We start from the raw sequence: 13,671 nt of genomic DNA on the forward strand, positions 1-13,671 counted from the left end.
TTCTCACAAACAAAACACATCTTACAACACACACACACTCAAGCAAGCACCCACACACACATGAGATGCGATAACAGTAAGACGATGACATCAGACCCATGCTGCTGCGTCGATGAAAGTCAGCTAATAGACTTTCTGGCTCCAGAGACTCGGGAGGCGTCCATCACACTGCACGTTCCAACAACACAGATTCATCTGAAAAACTTTACAACTATAGATATTTATGCTGCTGTGGAGTATTTTGGTGTACTAACATATAGCAAAAAAGCTGTCAATGATGTGCTTTGAGCTAGTTAAGCATCAATAATCAACATAATTATCAGTGGTTGTATTTTATGAACCATAGAAACAAGAAGTCTCATCAGTGTTTTTCATCTTTGTGAAACTAATGTTCACAACATAATAATAACTCTTACTTTGAAAGTTTTTAAGCATGAACTTGCATGAACACCCTTTAATCTGTAATTCAATCAGCTGAGACACTGAAAACATGCACCGAGAATGAAACAGTAGCTCATGATCATTCATCATATTTTTTAATGAATTAAGATCAAGATACTGTATGAATGTTCATCAAAATATCTAAAGGCTTAAGTGTATCCTGGTAAATTTCCTTGTTAGAAGAACGCAGGGAGTTTGCCAACTCTAAACTGTGAGGAATGCGGCTCCTCAAGTAGAGCGCACATTTATGAAGCCCTGTGGACGAACTCACCGAGTCACGTCAGGTGACGTTTCAAAGAGCTTTGTGAGCAGCGTTTCCTGTAAGCAGCAACGCTCGGCATTGATTATTCAATACAAAATTAATGAGAAGGGGAAGTGGTTTGCTAGACAGCATGATGCATGGTTTTACAGCACGGGAAAGTGAAAACAGACAGCTGTCAATCAAAGCTGATGTAATGCAATTAGTCTTTTCTCAGTTCCACACGCGTCAGCTCTGACGTGGATCGCTTTCATGTTCTCTTTCTATTAACCTATTATTCATTTAACAGTCCATTCCAATCAAAGAATGGTGTTGGCTGTTGCCATCCCTGCTCTGACCTTTTCTACTGTCTGCTATCAAATCGCATTATGTGACACCTTTCACTTTACAAAGTCATTTGATCCATTATTTATACAAAAGGGTTGGTTTGTGCGACTTCAATGACCAAAATAAATTCCTTGTTTAATCAATTAGCAAAATGGAATTAATCGACTTTGTCAATCAATTATGTCAGTCAATGAACTGACTTATCAACTAACCATTTCAGCACATGAAAACACAAAACAATATATTATATATATCTGTTATATGATATAGTCGAGTAGTAGATTTAAGGCCGACTAGAGCATGTGTGGCCAATAAACAAGAAGAGAGATGGCTCATATTTACAGAGCAGGCTGAGGACAGCGTGTGTGTGTGTGTGTGTGTGTGTGTGTGTGTGTGTGTATAGAGGGGTTGGAGGTCTGACTATGAGGCTTGGCAGAGTCTGGTCTGGCGTCTGACTGAAAGTGGCCATGTCTCCTCTCCATCCCTCCTCTTTTCCCCATACAGCATCGCGCTCTTCGACAGTTTCAGTCGACAACCCGACTCCTCCCTCTTCTCCCTCTTCTCCCTCTTCTCCCTCTTCTCCCTCTTCTCCCTCTCCATCTCCTGCTCTCTCCGGTGCATGGTTACTTCACTCAACGGTAAATCTATTTATTCCTCCCTCCCCCTCCCCCAGACATACTCAGGATCTATGTTGAACTCCTTCTTCAGGAGCAGACTCCTCGAAAAACACCGCCGAGGCAGCTCGCTGTCATCAGCACAACTTTTCGGCAAACTCACACTTTCAACCAAACAGCATCCTTCAGATCGATGCAGTGTCAGCCCACGCAACAACCTCTGACACCATCTTGTGTGTCTAAGTGTCTCAGTGACCTAGATTTTAAGTACCCCCCCCACAGCCCACCCTGGACGGGGGTAATTGTATCAGTGTGCAGTGGTGATGTGGCATGTTGCTGTTATATCTTAGCTCAAACTCTACGAGTGTAGGAATGAATCAGCTTTCTAAAATAAAGCAAGAACACTCGGAAGTGTGTGTATTTGCACTTTAGGGATCTTTTTCTAACTAAGTTTATCTACCCAGCAACCAAGAGGTGTGATTTTAGCGCTGTTCACTTGTGCTCTCTTTCAACACCTTCTTGTCAGCCACTTAACGCTCACTCCTCCATCAGCGGACTACATAATTTCTTCTTCAACTGTGTATGTCAGCATTTAGCCGTTATCCAAAGTGACTCAGAGTACAAAAAACAATAGTACCTGCTAGGAAAAGACAGGATCATCGGCATGTTTTACTTGTTATAGCATCCTATTTTCCCTCTATTGTGTTCACATGTTCATCCCTCCATCCTAACAGCATTTCAAATGTCCGACACCTTCCAGTGTCACTGCGCCCTCAGCTCTTATCTCTAGCCTGACATCATGGCCATCATCTCAGCGGCATGCCCGAGGCTGCTATTAGCCTCCTTCTGCTCACTGTCTGGATGGATCAACTGAATGGATCAATGAGGACAAGCAGACAAAGAGAGAGAGAGAGAGAGAGAGAGAGAGAGAGAGAGAGAGAGAGAGAGAGAGAGAGAGAGAGAGAGAGAGAGAGAGAGAGAGAGATGGAGAGATGTGCCCGGTAGCAATGGGACATCAAGGTCTCGGTGCAGCTGGATAGCATCGCACCTGAACAACCCATTTCACTATCAGTTAATGAGAAATGTATGTGCCCTTGCACAGGGAAGCTATTCAAAACTTTGATTTTACAACATTTATATGAGAAAATAATGGAATATATTCCAGTCACTGATAAAAGGCGAAGGTGGAAACTGATGGTGCAAATATTAATGACCTTTGCAGTATGGATTCACAGAATTCAAATGTATTGGTCTGACTTCAAAATTCTTCTGACATATTCTCATATCATAAAATGCAATTAGCCAGCAGTTAATCGTTTCAAGATGAACAATAATCCTCCTCCATCAAAAATAACAACTTGAAACTTTATTTCAAAAAAGGAAGAGCAAACACAAGTACAGAGGAGCCATGGCCAGAAGAGCAAAGTGATCATAAATATGCAGCAAAAACCTACATAAAGGTGATATCAGGATATCTTTTTTAAGATGCCCAACCCAAGAAGTAGACAAAGTCTGTTTAAATCTTGACAAAACAGCTCCTCAACTTGCCTTAACAGTTTGTTTTTGCATCCTGCCTGATCAAGGACACCGTGAGAAACATTTACTCTCAAATGAACAAGCTTCTTTTCATACTCCATAATTAGAGTGCAAATGAGTGAGTGTTCCCTTCTGTGTGCTGCTGATGTCTCCTGAGTAAGTGAAGCCCAGTCGCCCCTGCATAAATAACAATGACCCAGGCCAGCATTAATGATGTGGCCCGTATTGATTTTTTTCCAGTCAGTGCATACAGAGGAGACATTAATGTCTGGCTGAAGCTTGCCTTTCTATACAAAATGACCATCTAGACTCAAGGTGATGAGAGAAGAAATGAGATAGAGGAGGTGGAATGGGACAGGTATAGTGGAGGGGTCAAAGGAGTCGGGAAACGAGAGATCAGGGAGGGGAGAGGGACCCACAGAGGGTATCTATTATCCATGGATGTTATGACTGATCACATAGTGTGTGTGTGTGTGTGTGTGTGTGTGTGTGTGTGTGTGTGTGTGTGTGTGTGTGTGTGTGTGAGAGAGAGAGAGAGAGAGAGAGAGAGAGAGGGAGGGAGAGAGAGGGGGGGAAACATCCTCTTAATTCAATCAGCACTCGTTTCTTCCGCCCCACAAACTTCATTGAGCTCAGTGGCCACCTAATTACCAGAGAGGGCAAAGTTGAACATGTTGTGTGTTGTGAACAACAACAACAACAAGAACCCGGAGGTGCAGGGAGCTCGTGAAACACGCACGAGCGTCAGCTGGGTGTGTGGCAGTTTTTATAACATTATAATGGCAAATAAAGCTCAAGATGGGAATTGCAATAAATCTATCTGAAAGACACATGGGCGGATTTTATTACTGCCCCATGTGCAGGGCAAGGCAGTGTGATGACCTACTATTGTAATAAAAAGCCATACAGTCACTCCACTGGTCTGTCTCCAGTTTGCATGACAGGCTTCGTGTACATGGATGCATTGACGCCCTGGTACAAAACTCGGGACTCACCCGCACAAGGTTGCTGACTGCCGCCTGCACCGCGGCCACCGGCACCGTCAGATCCGGGATGGCTTTCCCGTCCACCTCCCCCTCTTCGTGCATGATGACCAGGTGGGAGATCTGCTGGGCCACCGGCTCCAGGATACTCTCGATGGTCTTGGTGTGAAACACCGGCATCGTGAACGACTTTTTACCGCAGCCCCGATAGAAGAAAAGGCGGCTGGTCGCTCCAGCACCGAAGATCCCCCCCCTCTTCTCCGCTCTCCTCCCTTCTCCTCTCCTCACTGACAGGAGGAAGAAGAAGAAAAAAACCCCGACTTGTCAGCGCCAACCCCTCATGCGTCTCTCCTGCCGGTGTGCACACCGTCTCCTCTGGTGAGCACCTCGGTAAAAGGCTGGACTCTGACGGTCGGTGTCCTCCGGTGGGAGCGACCCAAATCGTGACAGAAGGAATCGCCGCCCCTCCGCCCAATCACAGCCGAGGAATACAGCTGCCAAGCGGGTTGGTGTATACTGACGCGTTCCCCCCACGCGCACACGCACGCATATACACATCAAACACACGCACGCACGGGCGCAAGTGAAAGCGCTTCCCAAATTACGTCATGCATGCCAGTGGCCCCAAAAAGGAAAGTGTTGGGTGAACTTAATGGGATTGTGATTCCGAGACAATCCCAGAATGTGTGCAGAGGAGGGGGGCTGACATCTACAGCAGAGGGAGGCTGCAAACATATTTCGCGTTTGGAAGCTGATAAAGGTCAGCTTGCCGACGCTGCTGATGAGGTCATCAGTCGCACTCTATAATGTTGAAGAAAACCTGACTTTTTTTTTTTGTGGAGCTTCAAACTTTCATTTGACATATGAGCTATATGCTCATTAAAAAGGTGGGTCAGGAGTTCATGTCTCCGGACCTAAATGTCCAGGTCTAAATAAAGACCAAGGATTCAACTTGCTGCTGGCTGCAGCTGAAAAAAGGAGTCCGTCCGGCAGAAGGAGACTCACAGATCCTCACACACTCTTTTCTCTCACTTTGACACAGAGAATGCACAGCTGTCCCACTGGTTTAACGGCCATCTGACGGGTTGCACTTGAAATTAAAGATTTAACCCTGTGTGTGTGTGTGTGTGGTTGGTATAGGGTGGTTGTCTCTGCTGCTCAGATCTGAATCTTGCTTGGGGGAAACCGGAGAACCCCGCAGCAAAAATAGTGGTAGACCCGGTGACCAAAGAGCCTCCAGCCAAGAGACCCCCTCTTTAATGTGGGTGTAACCGAGTGGCTGCTATCCAAACCAGAGAGACTGGACAGTCTTGTCCACCTGGTTAGCCCCTGGTACTCCCCTCCCCTCCCTTCCTCTCCTCTCCTCTCCTCTCCTCTCCTCTCCTCTCCTCTCCTCACCTCTGTTCGCCTTGCCTTTCCTCTCCTCTTCTCTCCTCCCCTCTTCTCCTCACCTTACCTTGCCTCTCCACTCTCCTCTCCCCTCTCCCCTCTCCTCCCCTCCTCTCCTCACCTCCCCCTTCCCCTCCTCTCCTCTCCTCTCCTCACCTCTGTTCGCCTTGCCTTTCCTCTCCTCTCTCCTCTCTCCTCTCCCCTCTCCTCCCCTCCTCTCCTCACCTCCCCTTTCCTCTCCTCTCTCCTCTCTCCTCTCCCCTCTCCTCCTCTCCTCTCCTCACCTCGCCTCTCCTCTCCTCTCCTCACCTCTGTTCGCCTTGCCTTGCCTTTCCTCTCCTCCCCTCTCCTCCCCTCCTCTCCTCTCTCCTCTCTCCTCTCCCCCTCTCCTCTCTCCTCCCCTCCTCTCCTCTCCTCTCCTCACCTCGTCCTGAGGAATTCTCCTTAAAGAGGAGTAAGACTCATACTTGCAGAATCTCCCATCCTTATATGGATGGAGTCAGAGTAAAACGTAAACGGCTCACTGTGAGTAATTGAGGGGGAATAGGATAAACTGTGAACGGCTCCAGTAGCATTGCTGTGTGAACTATCTGTATACACGAACTTGTCCAAACAGACTTTGATGGAAAGCATTGCAGCGGGTTGCTTAGAGAGGTTTTGAAGTATGCTTTCAATAATGACGCATTGGCCAGCTGCTCCGTGGATGTCCAGTTCAACAAAGTGTGCTGGAATGATTACCTCGTAATGTAGCTGTCATCTCTTCGTGTTGCTATTGTATATGTGTTTGCATTGATAGATTGTTTGTCATGATTGGAGCAGTGGTGCTCGGCGTTCCTGTGACATGTTTTTTTTTGGGGTGGGGAGGTGTGTGGGTGTTGCAGCGGCTATTAGACAGAGAGGTGTGAGTCAACCGAACACATAAACACTCGCTACTCTGCACTGAGACTTTCCTGCGAATCATAAGCTGTGTGACAAGATGTGATGCTCTGCTTTCTCCACCGAACCATGTTGAGTAGAGCTGCTCTCATTCGTACCGTGATGCATATGCATATTTATAGTTTCTCAGTGAGTCCTACGATATATGAAACGATAAAAGCTTAGCTAATTCACAAAACTAAGATGGTGAAAATGATTGTTAAATCTTAAAAACCAACACCAACTTGTTATACTGAATAAATCAATGCTATGAATAATAATAATAATAATAATAATAATAATAGAAGAAGAAGAAAGGCATCTCTCCTGCATAATGTTATTATATCCACAATATTAACATAAGAAAGAGGAAATAAAAATGTCAAAATCCCTGAGGTTCGTCTTCACCAAAGTTATTTTTGAAGGGCTTTTTCAACAGTGTTGTGTATTTGTAGTGTTGTTCTGTCCATAAAATGCTAATATAGGCTGGAAGTCAAGAAAAAAAAGAGACTGCTTTCTATTGCATCATTTATGGCTCAGCTGTCTAAGCTCCACTACGATGTGTGTGTGTGTGTGATTGTGTGTGTGTCTATTAGTGGTTTTTGTTCCATCTACAGTATATGATGATAACTGCATGTTAAGTCGAATCATTTATGACTTCAGAGAGATAGAAGAAGAAAAAACAATATCCTTTTGAGGAAATAAAAAAATGTTGTAACTTAAGAAATACATTTTATATGAAACATGAACTGTATATTTAGTTTTTTTTTTTTTTTTTAACCCAACAGTGCCCTCCAGTGTTTTTAAGGACACTTTCACAGAAGGACTTGAAAGAATAGCACTCACTGTCTGAATACCAGCCTCAGTTGTTTTGGATTTCTGCATGTGTGTTTTACATGTGTTGTATTTGGTGCTTGAAGAATAATGACCACGATGAATATGAAATACAAATATTTGATTTATTATATAAAAACATTGCTCAACAGCAGGGCCAGCCCATAACAAAGAAAATGCTTCTTAAGTTAAATAAATAAACTTCTTTTTAAATAAGCTTGTTTAAAATGTCTACTCTTATTAGAAATAATGCAAGATTATTATACACTATATACAGAAATTTTTTTTTTAAAAACATTATCTTCGAACTGCTGCAGTAAAGCTTTACTGTGCAAAAAATATTTTACTTTCTATTAACAACAATGCCCACCAGCTAAAAAATGCTACCCAACATATAACTTTCCTCCACGGCTTCATTTTATGGGATACATGGATCCTTCGGTGTATTCGGGAAGCCCTGTGTTTTCGGCGATCCACTTGTTGTATTTGGTGACTTGTGTGTAAACTCCGGGTTTGTTCCTACTGGCACAGCCGTCACCCCAGCTCACCACCCCGAACAGAAACATCCGACCTGCCGCTTCACACACCAGCGGACCTCCAGAGTCACCCTGTAGGAGGAGGATGCAGCATGAAGAAACGATACGGTTGTAGATGATGTTACTAGGCTCGTATGGATATGGACTGTCTATTAACAGTAATGAATGTGTCTTAACCTGTTCCACATCTCATAACATACTGTAATATCTTCCAAGTATTAATTATTCTTCATCTTATTTTATCCCAGGCAGAGCCAGGATTTAGACAATGCAACTAAATCCCTTCACTGAACCCCTGAATGAGAGTATTTATGGATTTACAAGCAGGTGAGCAAAAAAACAAAAACAAAAGAATTATTACTTGATATTTTAATCAAGATTTCAGACATTCATCCTGTTCTTTGCTCACCTTGCAGGCATCGGTGCTCCAGTCAGGACTCCCAGCACAGAACATGTTCTCAGTGATGAGATCTGCATAGTACGGTTTACTTGTGCAGACCTTCTTGGGGATCAGGTTCACCTCGGCCTGCTTCAGTTTCTCCGAGTAGTACCACGCAGCTGCAGACAACACAGTGTTTGTCGTAAGAAGCAGTGAAATGGCTAGAGAGATCAGTCGTGAATCTGTAGGTTCAACGTCATGCAGTACATACAGTAGCTCTCCCTCCCAAATCCTGCGATGCTGCACTGAAATCCTGCAGGGAGCTGAGTGTTTCCCGGGGCAAGACACACTGTCCGCGCGGACGCTGACCTCACCGCACATCCTCCATTTCTGCCACCGATCTTCAACAGTGCTGCGATGCAAAGACAAACACAGCTATGAGTCCTGCACACACAGCACCCGTACAACTCTTTATATTACCCACATACACACAGCACAACGGTGCGCACCTATGTCATTGTTGAAGCTGGACTCGTTGAATTGTTGGTGGATGATCAGTTCTTTCACAGAGAAGCGCTGCTCCCTGTCGGCATCAGTGTCTTTGATGGCAGTCTTCCCCAGGTACACAGACAGATCCTGGATGTTTGTCTCATTGCTGAACAAAAAAGCAACGTGTGTAAACTCATTGCCACCATAGTATGAAAATCAGAGAAATGGTGCCTTTTTTGTGTGTTTTGTCTCACCCGTTAGGGAAACAGTGTGCAGCCGTGAGAACCCAGCATGGTGCGATGAGGGAGCCACCGCAGAGGAAACTGCTACGCTTCTGAAATATGGCAGCGACCCATGGGTTCGACTCGATGTGTTTGAAAGAACCTCCCACGATTTTATGCATCCTCATCTCAGACCTCTCACCACATGTCAGCTCTGCAGACACACACAGGGTCAGTGAGTGACGATGAAGGGACTCAAAAAGATGACACGGAGAAAAAGGAAGTGTAGCTACCTGTATCCACAAGAGGAGGAGGTGAAGGTTTTGCTGTTGGCGTGGAACCTGCACGGGAACAGAAAAGCGTCATCAGAAAGAGCAAAATCACTTCAATGATCTTTAAATCTCCAGTCAAACCTTACATCTGGGAATGCTGCACAACTCTCTCACGATCTTCCTTCTTCTTTGGACACGGCACCACGGCCTTACGCTCTCGTCAGGATTCCTAGCATCAAAGTTAAATTAATATTAAACACACTCTATCTCTCTATGACATATCTCGGCCCCAGATCGGTCATTTACCTGCAGTAATTATGGTCGCCAAGTCCCTTTGAAGCTCCTGAGGGGATTTTAAACGTGTTCCAGTTGAGACAGGGCCTGTTGCGTGCTGACTCGGAAACCGTTCCCCTGTAACTGCTTCCATCCCCAGACAGACACGTCTCTGAGGGTCATTAGAGAGAGGGGAACATTTAATGTCTCGCACCAGATGCAACAAATGTAGAATATCAAGTGTTGTCCAGACTTGTCTTACCACTGTTTGTGCCACGGGGTGACCATTTCTCTTTAGACCATATTCGTGAAGAAGCCTGAAAGAAGCACAGACAAATTAGTTTGAGAATTTGTTCCCATCCTCCCCTTGACCTCCTCAGTAACATGAAGTTACTTCCTGTTTTTTTTCTCCCTACCATATCAATGTTGAATGTCGCAATGATGGCGAGGATGACTAGCTGGTTCATCATCCCTTCTGGTTTTACTTCTTCTTATTTGGGAGATATTTTTGTCTTAAGATGAACTGAAAAAAGACACAAAATTACAGAAACGGAACCAAACAACACCGGAAGACTGGATTTAAAAGCTGCGGTGCCCTTGTATGGAAGTTAACATGAAACACATGACAGGACAGGGAAAAAAAAAAAGTGTGACTGCTAACCGGACATGTGCTTTCTGTGTCAAGTGTGTCCGTGTTCAGTTCACACGGTTACATTGACGTTGATTGCATGTGTAGCATCAACTGCAGACGGTAAATGTGCAACAGATAGAGCATGCTCACTGTGTACGCTCTGTACTGTCAACACTGTCTATCTGTACAGTGAGTGCAATTCCAATCGAGGTTAGTTGATTACTGCATGCATGTGCATGCCATTACATCACATGACTTGATGCGCCTGACATTGAATTTCTAGATGTTTCTAAGACACAACATTCAAGTTGATAATGACAGAACAAGTTTATGTTGATGGTGATGCAACATTTTTTAACTTCATTTCTTTTTTATATATTAGTCCCTGTGTGTTTCCGTCCTTTCTCGTGCTTGAGCCAAGTCCAATATCAAAAATCAAATTATTAGTATATATAATTCTTATAAATAAAAACACTGGCTTGAATTGACTTATTAAAGTAAAGCAAAACAACTACTTAGATTTTGCTGAATGTCACAGTCTAGGAAGTTCGATATTACCTTTCTGTTGCAAATCCTGACAAAGTATTCTCTCAGTATCCTCAGATATGCACCGGTGTTGTGACTCCCGCTGTTAGCTGCTCTGATGTTGCAGTCCTGTTCCCATGTTTCCTCCCATTTATAAACACACAGGCTACAAGTGGGAGTGGTTTAGGAGACGATTTGATATCATCACTGGGGCTCAATTACTGATCAGCAGTCTTGACCGAATGATGTGTAATTTCCTGTGACACATTCACACTGACAAACCCTTCCTTCCCCTTAAACCACAGTGTTACTGTCCAAAATAATATATCCAAAATTGGTCATGTATACAATGACAACTGCTGATGTGGGTGCAGAAGTGCACATCCTACTCAAAAGTATATGACAGGTTTGAGATTCCAAACCTTGGTTTGTAGACACTACAACATATGCATAGAAGAAAAAAATATGACTTTTTATAAGCATAAGACATATTATTCGCTTTACACATCCCCTCAAAAAGCTGTGAAATTAGATAAAATTAGATAAGATTTGATACAATTTCCCCACACTGTATGACAATATACATATGTTTTGGTTCACTGACCGCACCGTTATGGAAAGATTTCCTGATTTGTTTCAATTCCAGATAATTCTGACTGATTTATTTAGATTCTAGGAAAGTTCATGTTCATTTCCTCTGTTGCATTTATGGGAGAAGTACCACGGCAAGTGATGACATTTTTTAACATCACAATAAACCTCATGATTTCTCATCATTTGTCATCTTGTAATTTAGATTTCTGGTCTCAAGCAAAATAGCTTACATCATTTACAGCATATACAAACGAAGCATGTACTCAAGCAAATCACAAAACACCACAAATTACACATAGTGCACACAATTCACACAACCAACCTTTAATAATAATAACAGAGCTGCTGTCTTTCACTAAAATATTCTTTGCACATCTTATAAAGTAACACAACTTCCCCCAAAAGAATGGGCATTGTTACGGATTTTGCGTGGGGATTTCTAGACAAAAATCCCCCTCGTGCTGTTAGCGTCACGTCATTAAATTCATGCCTGTGTTACTCACGTTTCCTCTTCTCTGATGGTAACAATAGCCAGATATGACACCTCTGTGGTGAATTTTAATGGTTGAGATACAAACGTACAACACGCACGAAGACATGAAACAACTGAATGACAAACATCTTATTGGAGTTTATTGACTCCAGCCACCATCTCTGATAAATGTGCACTCTAAGCTTCACGCAGGTGTTTCACAAATAAGAAGAACATGTTAGAGAGAAATTACCCAACCCAGGGAATTTTATTCAGCCTATTTGTAGTTGGAGCCAGCTGCATGAGTGTTTCATTTGACTCAAGTTGTCTGCTACCTCTTCCTGTTACAACATTGCATCCTGCCTATGCATTACCTATATTTCTATGTAAACAGCGAGAGGTTGCTCATAGAAAAGCGATGACATCAGTGCAGAGAAAGAGGAAGTAGAACATGAGAAATACAAGCCTTCATAGAGTGTTTCATATCTAGGATTTCAGTTGTTCAGAAATTCAAATAGACTTCACAGAGTTGTTTGCTATCTTGATCAAAGTGGCGTTGCTGCGTCTCCTGTCAGAGGGAACGTTTCCTCTAAGAAGTCAGTTGAATTCTCTGTTTTCTGAAGTAATTACAACTTGAAACGTGCGTAAAATATCTCCTATATTTATTTATATTTATTCATACTCAAATCCTGCCAGCCATAGGTAAACAAAGAGAAAACAATTGATTTTTTCACACAAACTATTCACACCACCTGACATGTTCATAAGAAATACATTTTAAAAAGCATGAAATCTTTAAATAAAACAGCCAATCAGTATTGATAAGCAACTATTAGGGCTAATGTGCATGGATATTTTGACTTTTTTCTCACATTTTTTTCATTTTCACAATATATGGTACTCTCAGTCAGGATGTGGATATATAGATTCACCTGAACATCTTAATTATTTTCACCAACAACAAACAGAATATGCTTTTTTATTTGTGCAACTTGTGGAGAGGGTAATTACATATGAAGTAAATCAAATATAATGAGATCAATGCCATTAATGGTGATGATAATTGTATAACTGTCTGAAATCTCTCTTGCTTCACAAACTCTGTTTCACACAGAGGTGAACAAACAGTTGCAGAGAATTTTGTTTACCCACAGCAGCACCGGCCCTCTTTGTAAGCTTACTCACCACTTTACCCATGATGTCACATTTCCTGACTAATTGCACGTTACTCATGGTCTACTGTGAGCTTGTCTTTTATTTAAAAGATTGAGAGATTATGAGCTCTTCCTGATTGTCAAACCTCTGGAAAGCACTGAACAAATTTATCATTGATGTTTAGAATTTAAAAAAATGAACCATTGTATCCCTGAATTATGGTCAAATTGTCAGTGAAAGATTAGTTGGGTTTGAAGCCCACATTTTTTTTTGCAACTGTGAAAGTTCTACCATTTTTTAAAAAATGCATTGGAAAAAGTGCCCTATTTAATGGCATTTCTGTTCCCAGAACAGAGTCACTTTTAAAAACCATGTGGATCACCTGACGAGCAAACAGAAGATCGATCATTGATTTTTGTATAGAAACAAGTAATGCTTTTCCTCTCAAAGACACATTTTTTTGCACATGATTCTGTTGTATTGTATATGTATCACCTCTCCACCTTAGTCTCTTGATTACAGTACTTACAAATGTACAAAAATCTCATTGTGTTTAAACATAAAAAACATCATATTCATCATACTGCATACTTGCCTAATTGTGGTCTTTTTTGTGAAGCCTATGAGTGTTTATTCATGTTTATAATGTAGTCTAACTGTTTCTCTGTGTATGAAAAAAAGATCTTCATCTTAATGTTAGGAACAGTTTAAAAAAAACACTGTTACTGTACTGAAATGAGCTTCTGGTTGTGACTGAAGCTGTATATATGGCACCATCTAGCGGTCAAATTAGGAACTTGTTAAAGTTTTGGGGAAATTAATTCTT

The 13,671-nt window shown here is 42.5% G+C and overlaps 2 protein-coding genes across 7 annotated transcripts in view; both read right to left on the reverse strand.

Annotated features, from left to right (window-relative positions):
- Positions 1–4,618, reverse strand: part of LOC311021361 (vinculin-like) — a 20,851-nt gene extending 16,233 nt beyond the window's left edge. For 3 of the 6 annotated variants that reach the window (XM_084021860.1, XM_084021859.1, XM_084021862.1), the window contains exon 1: positions 4,173–4,617. In XM_084021860.1, coding sequence (XP_083877986.1) covers positions 4,173–4,340 — 168 coding nt within the window. In that variant the 5' untranslated portion in view covers positions 4,341–4,617. Of the gene's footprint in view, positions 1–4,172 lie in introns of all 6 variants that reach the window. The other 3 variants (XM_084021858.1, XM_084021861.1, XM_084021863.1) reach the window with 3 other exon arrangements.
- A 2,792-nt stretch (positions 4,619–7,410) lies between these two features.
- Positions 7,411–10,787, reverse strand: plaua (plasminogen activator, urokinase a). Its single transcript, XM_084021186.1, has 11 exons — positions 10,658–10,787; positions 9,885–9,991; positions 9,731–9,785; positions 9,502–9,640; positions 9,342–9,424; positions 9,217–9,264; positions 8,957–9,137; positions 8,723–8,868; positions 8,485–8,625; positions 8,244–8,392; positions 7,411–7,906 (listed from the first exon to the last, which is right to left on the reverse strand). Exons 2-11 carry the CDS (start codon positions 9,936–9,938, stop codon positions 7,712–7,714), a joined length of 1,191 nt encoding a protein of 396 aa, XP_083877312.1. The 5' UTR covers positions 9,939–9,991; positions 10,658–10,787; the 3' UTR covers positions 7,411–7,711.
- Between the last annotated feature and the right edge of the window lie 2,884 nt (positions 10,788–13,671).

The sequence above is a fragment of the Eutrigla gurnardus genome (genome assembly GCF_963514095.1).
Source record: "Eutrigla gurnardus genome assembly, chromosome: 11".
Lineage (NCBI taxonomy): Eukaryota > Metazoa > Chordata > Actinopteri > Perciformes > Triglidae > Eutrigla > Eutrigla gurnardus.